This window comes from Gadus macrocephalus, chromosome 11, assembly GCF_031168955.1.
Source record: "Gadus macrocephalus chromosome 11, ASM3116895v1".
NCBI classification, from domain to species: Eukaryota; Metazoa; Chordata; class Actinopteri; order Gadiformes; family Gadidae; genus Gadus; species Gadus macrocephalus.
The window spans coordinates 10,011,047-10,017,088 of record NC_082392.1 but is presented as its reverse complement, the minus strand read 5'-3'; the positions used below and the strand labels follow the sequence as shown (position 1 = coordinate 10,017,088).

General features: G+C 41.3%; 1 protein-coding gene and 1 long non-coding RNA gene across 2 annotated transcripts; one reads left to right on the top strand and one right to left on the bottom strand.

The window, feature by feature from the left end:
* Positions 1 to 477: 477 nt before the first annotated feature.
* rps19 (ribosomal protein S19) lies at positions 478 to 5,767 on the top strand. Its single transcript, XM_060064658.1, has 6 exons — positions 478 to 566; positions 1,812 to 1,882; positions 2,001 to 2,101; positions 3,150 to 3,333; positions 4,529 to 4,583; positions 5,675 to 5,767. Exons 2-6 carry the CDS (start codon positions 1,812 to 1,814, stop codon positions 5,741 to 5,743), a joined length of 480 nt encoding a protein of 159 aa, XP_059920641.1. The 5' UTR covers positions 478 to 566; the 3' UTR covers positions 5,744 to 5,767.
* Positions 3,173 to 4,043, bottom strand: LOC132467398 (uncharacterized). The gene is made up of 2 exons (XR_009528014.1): positions 3,916 to 4,043; positions 3,173 to 3,718 (listed from the first exon to the last, which is right to left on the bottom strand). It is a non-coding gene; the product is annotated as an uncharacterized LOC132467398 (long non-coding RNA).
* Positions 5,768 to 6,042: the final 275 nt, after the last annotated feature.

Sequence of the window (6,042 nt, the reverse complement as noted above, 5' to 3'; positions counted from 1 at the left end):
GCCAATCGATAAAGCCCTCAACAACCGTAACATTGTTATAGTCAACAATATTTAGCAGGAGTTTGGAAAACCAGATTATTTGTTAATAGATCGAATTTTATAGGCCTACTCTAAATCAATTCAAAATAAATTGTTCTGAGCACTCTCTTGAACTGTGTCATTAACACCACAAATGTAACTCTACTCAATTTGTTGTGGTACCCTCATTCCAACTTCTCATTTGATGGAATCATGAAAACATTTGTAACAGATCGCATTTTTTTCTTCATCTCCTCTGGAAAATGGACTTATATATTACATTTCAGAATTCAACATTGAATAAAGTAGAGAACATTTTGAAAATGTAAATTACAATTTGGAAAAAATAATAATTCAGAGAACACAAATACTTTATTGAAGAATACTGTGTTCTGTTTAAGTTTGTGTATAGTGTTTCTACATCGATGAGCAGAGGAATCGGTGGAAAAAACAACACTGACATATCGCGTGAAAGGACGAGATTCGCCCGCGTTAACACGCGTTGGAAACCCCGTTTTACCCTCTTCCCTGCGCTGTCCACAAGCAAGGTAAACCAATGTCTCGTATCCCCTTAAATATTTGATAAAAAACCCGATAATTCCGGTACTATACAACAACGAAACATCACCGGGTAAACAATGAAATGCTGATTAACCTCAGCGTGATTTTCGGTCGGTCTCGGACTCGATTATGAGCGTTTATAAACATATTTCTTGCATGCTGCGCTCTTATGCTTGCTCATAGCGATGGCTGCGCCCATGCCATCCATTAGAGGCCTGCTAGCTCACATGCTAAATACTATATCGGTATAGCTGTAGCTTAATGTTAAAATGCCTTTTTAGCCAAAGTAAACGTTTAGGGTGAAATCCGGTCGTCATTAGAGGTACCTCCAATCCAAACTTTGCTCATTCGGAAGATAAGAAAGCCATGCTTTGAGTGCTAGCTGAGCTATCTCTCCGGACATGCGTCGCATTATCACCGTTGAGTACCGGGTGGTACCCAGTAGGACTGAATTCTTTAATGCGACTAATAAATGATCGTAATGTTCAATATCAATGGATACATATGTGTCTACCCATTGGTTGAATGTCCGGATTAGTTCACGTGTAAGTAGGATCCCTCGCGATCTAAATTCTCTAGCAGCGCTATCTTGATGCGGTTTCTACACCTACAGTCGTATTCCGAGTGTCAGATTAATAATTTTTACAATCTGTGTAGTGTATCATAAACTTGGCTTCGGTCTGTTTTTGGCTAGCTCAGGATTTAAACATGTCCAAAAAGGCTTTCATAGATATGTAGACCAATACAAAGCTATGTAAGAAAAATGGCTGCTAACTAATGGAATCACTTGGTGATTATAAATTACTAGACTCCAAGCTCAACATAAATCTAAAATAATACCTAATGTTCAAGTTGTGAATGTAAGAAACGAATACTACGTGACCGTACTCCATTTAACATGTGTTGTAATTATTGGCTTCTGTATTTCCCTAGGATTTATACTATATCAATTAATTTGCTACTTGAAACTTTATTGCTATTTTCGACTGTAAACGACAACCAATGGATAAAAGCCTGACCTAGACGGCAGATATGCATATAATGGGCGTCTTTAAATGCATCTCATGCATGTATTCATACAGACCTTTATTAACTACCTTAGCTATCCACCTTGGTTAGACATTGTCTTTGGGTAGACGATGCATATCGGAAAATACATTTTAGTTGTATTATTTCAGATAGGTTTTCAAATAATTTGAAAACTTAAAGTTGTGTTATTGTGTTCCTCTTAGATGCCAGGTGTCACAGTAAAAGACGTTAACCAGCAGGAGTTCGTCCGTGCCCTGGCGGCCTTCCTGAAAAAGTGAGTGTCAGGCTGCTACAGTGATGGCTGTTGAGAGAAAGCTGTCCACACCATATCGATTGTTGGACATACTTAGATTTACACTATGCTAAAATAACAGTTTCTCTTCTCTCCCAAGATCAGGAAAACTGAAGGTGCCCGACTGGGTGGACCTCGTTAAACTGGCCAAGCACAAGGAACTGGGCCCCAGTGATGACAACTGGTACTACGTCAGAGCTGGTAAATAAAGCCCATTATCACTGTTAACATGACTAGTGGCGTTCAGGTGCTAGTTTTTCTACCTATAGACTCAAGATTCCAGTCAGAGTTTTGATATGGTTGCGGAATACACCAAAGCTGTCTTTATGTGGCCCAAATTCTGTAAATGACAGTAAGGTCACGGAAGATGATATGTTGTAATTGGTCTCCGATCAAGTATGACTTTCATAAAGTTCAGTGGAAAATCAAATGACTTTGCAATTTTTATTGAAGATGGCACTGCAAAGTGCACACGCTCCAACTCCGGTCAGCAAAGCCTTGATTTGTTGATGGTAACCGTTTTTGCTGCTAGAGTATCCTACGTTAATTTTTATTTATTTTTTACCATCGGGCCAAACAAATTTGAAATTGCAAATATTAATGTATCTTGTAATGTAGGGGAAAACGGGCAACAGACGATTATTGGTTGTCAAATGGAAAAGACTATAGCCAATTGGGATGCATTGCCGTCTTAACCTAATGCCAACAATTAATCAAGTTATCATAACAGAAGCTATGGTTGCTAACGTATGGTGGTCTTCCGAAACTAACAGCTTGTATGGTTTAATATTTTCTGAAAAAATTATAGCAAAAGTTTGAATTGCTAAAGTCTAGAATTAGATTTTGAGATTGGCAAGGGTTCCTCTGTTGAAAATCGGGACTGGGTTATTGTGGAATGGGATCAGTAGGTGTGTGTGTGTGGAATGCTGTACGCCTAATCGCTTCCTTCCACTGACTAAACTGTTAAATGTAACTTAAGCTACCGTTAGACGTGTTGTCTCCCACTTTTTCTAAATTAAAAAAATCGTCTTTGTACCCAGGAATATCCAATGTATCAAAACGCAAATAAGTAGTTATTCCCCACTAAAGGAGTTCATCAATCTTATGCTAATCAAAAACTGTCATCCACCTAGTTTGTGAATAATACCGCTTATCCCCAACTCGGTGCTTACGTGTATGGAAATTATTTTTTCATCATAATCCGTCTATCTTGCTCATATTGAACATCATTTTCTTTGGTCTCCCTCAGCATCGACAGTCCGTCACTTGTACCTTCGCGGGGGTGCCGGTGTGGGCTCCATGACCAAGATCTATGGTGGTCGCAAGAGGAACGGAGTGTGTCCTGCCCACTTCAGCGTAGGATCCAAAAATGTGGCCCGCAAGGTGCTGCAGTCCCTCGAGCTGCTCAAGATGGTGGAGAAGGACCCCAACGGGTGAGCCCCATTTCAATGTTCCTATTATTATAATACTGTATTAATCTACAACCGCACAGCAATCTCCCTCTTTGTGTTTAGCCTAGAGGCAATTGTCTACCCGTTGGACAAAGCTTCCTTCCATTTGGGACACTTGTTTAACAGCGTGGTGGGATTTTAATCAGATCAGAAAAAACTGAGCCATGATCTTCCCCAAAGCTCCTTTAGTAGCGGTATAGAGCACATGGAAAACGACTGTCTGTGGCTCTTCTTGGTATGCGGTCATTGAAATGGGTTGAAGTGTTGGGCAAGGCAAATGGGAAGATTTGATATTCTGTATTTGGAATGGTTAGCGTTGCGATATACATCATTAAAAAAAAAAAAAAATGCTGTAACATGTTGACTACTCATTTATCAATTCACTGGTGCTATGTATATGTGAAGGCTTTCCACCTCTCATCCACCACTATTGCTAGCTCTGATTCAAAGCTCTAGACATCCTAGAAGTATTGACTATCGTGCGTTCTAACCGTCCGAAAGACATCAGGGATGTACACGCCTCATGCATTCCCATCTAACTAGTCCATCAAGGCATGGTGTCACCACAGATATTGAAGGATGGGTCTGGAGATTTGTGGTTTTGTAAGGGCTAAGTCACTCCCCTCATTTGGCAGGTTTGCTACTGGCCCACCAGCTAATGCTAGATTATAGCTGAATCAGTTGTGCACCAGTCTGCAAAATTAAAGTAGTTCATTCAAACTGTCCAATGTTTCCACAACGAAGGAAACGACTAACTTATTCAAACTATGTGGGTGAGGTTCACGGATGGATAACGGTTACATTTTTATCCAGTTTTATCTCCCATGCCACATTAACCAGGTTACATTTCTGCATGGCTTGGTCAAGATTGAAAAGTTGAATGATTTTCATTCAGGGCCAGCATTTCATGACGGAACCAAAAACGATATCCATGAATATAATGGCTGATATGTAGCTCTTTGATGTTGTGGCTTTTCAAATGAAAGACCAATCAATGACCTGCATGAGTTTCAATTGGTTTCTTATGTGGGAGACAATTACCTTAGGCATCGTATATGTAAACGTCTTTGTATGACGCACGTACACTAAGGTTTATGTGCTGCAGAAATACCATTATATATTGATCTTCAAGACGTATAATTGGCTGCAATTTTCATGTCTGTTTTTATCTCCTCAGCGGTCGCAGAGTAACCTCCCAGGGAACCAGGGACCTGGACAGAATTGCTGGCCAGGTGAGAAAATGCTGTTATTGTTAGGAGCGCTCTTGACAGCCCTGAAACCTGGCCTGCTACTGCATTTGGTCTTGACGTGAGAATGCTGCATTGTGGGATGCTGATTTTATTTGGGGCAGTAGAGACATGTCTTAAATATTAAATAATCCCTCATTGAAGCCTCCTAAAACCATAAAATCTGTTTTGTTTCCCCCCCGAGTGAGACTTGTACCATGAAATATTTAGTACAGTACATGGAAGCAAGGCCTGGCCCCCCGGCCCTTTACCTCCAGCTAAACCAGCTCTGTGAGGCCTGCTATATCAGTGACATGGCCCCCTATGTCCTAACAGAACCAGTCCCTGGACAGCCCTGCCAGTGTACCTTAATTGAAAAGATGGGCAGGAACATAGTGGTCGGCCCATGTAGTTACTGTCGAAAGCAGCTCTGCCTGCGGTGGGACTTGAATAATACATCAATATCGGATCCCTGCAGAAATGAGTGACATCTCTAGTTCTTGCGAGCGCAGCCAAGGTTGTTTTTTCCCTGCCGGGCTGTGTCAGCAGCATGCTCGTAGTTTTTATCTGAAAACGCAGACCCACTCAGTGGTGCCCTGAAGCGGGTCCGATTAAAACATTATACTGATGCTTTGATACAGCCACTTGTCTGTCAAGGGAATGTCTGCAAAAAGCCTGGCATTAAATTCAGTGGTACTGTCCTTGAACACGCCATTTAATGGTTTTGTGGAGACCTATACAGAGCAGTGTGGGGCCGCTTGTAAAAATGGTCTTCTGACCTCCTGCTGTCCAAGAAGGGCTAACGAGAGTGAACTGGAAAGACAGTTGTCTGTCTCCAATCAGAGGAGGAGAGAAGGCGGTGTGCTGAAGCAAGGGTAAAGGGGCAACCACAAGAACAACATTTCATGCTTGGCATGCTGCCGTATGGCACTTGTGCTCAGGTTGTTTACAGATGCTAATGAGCAATATGTGAGAAGGCCACAGCACAGTATTGCTTTTCTTTTTGCTGCACAAACCAGGGATATTGCATTGTTACTGAAAGATGTTTTCTATTTGACATGTGAACTGCGTTTAACTGTTTGCGGTTTTTTTCACAGGTTGCAGCCGCAAACAAGAAACCTGTTGTTGTCCCTGCAGCTGCGGTTGTTGTTCCTGCTGTTGTTTAAATAAATCATTTTGGAGAAAGTAAATCCCTGTTTTGTCTGTCTCTTGAATCACCATTGTTCCAAGAAGTGATCGAAATGAAACTTAGGTGGTAAGCTTGGTGTGCTACAAGGTCTGTTAAGCTTCAGAATTGGGAAAGGTTGGACCTTGCTTAGACTTTTAGTCCCTGGAAAGATAGGGAGTTTGAAAGTATCAGAGGAAATGAATTTGTCTGTTCATGGTCTCTGGGCCTGATTCAACCTAGACCAAATCTAAATTCTCTGGCTATCGGGTTAATATCAAGCTCCTGAAATGGTTCTCA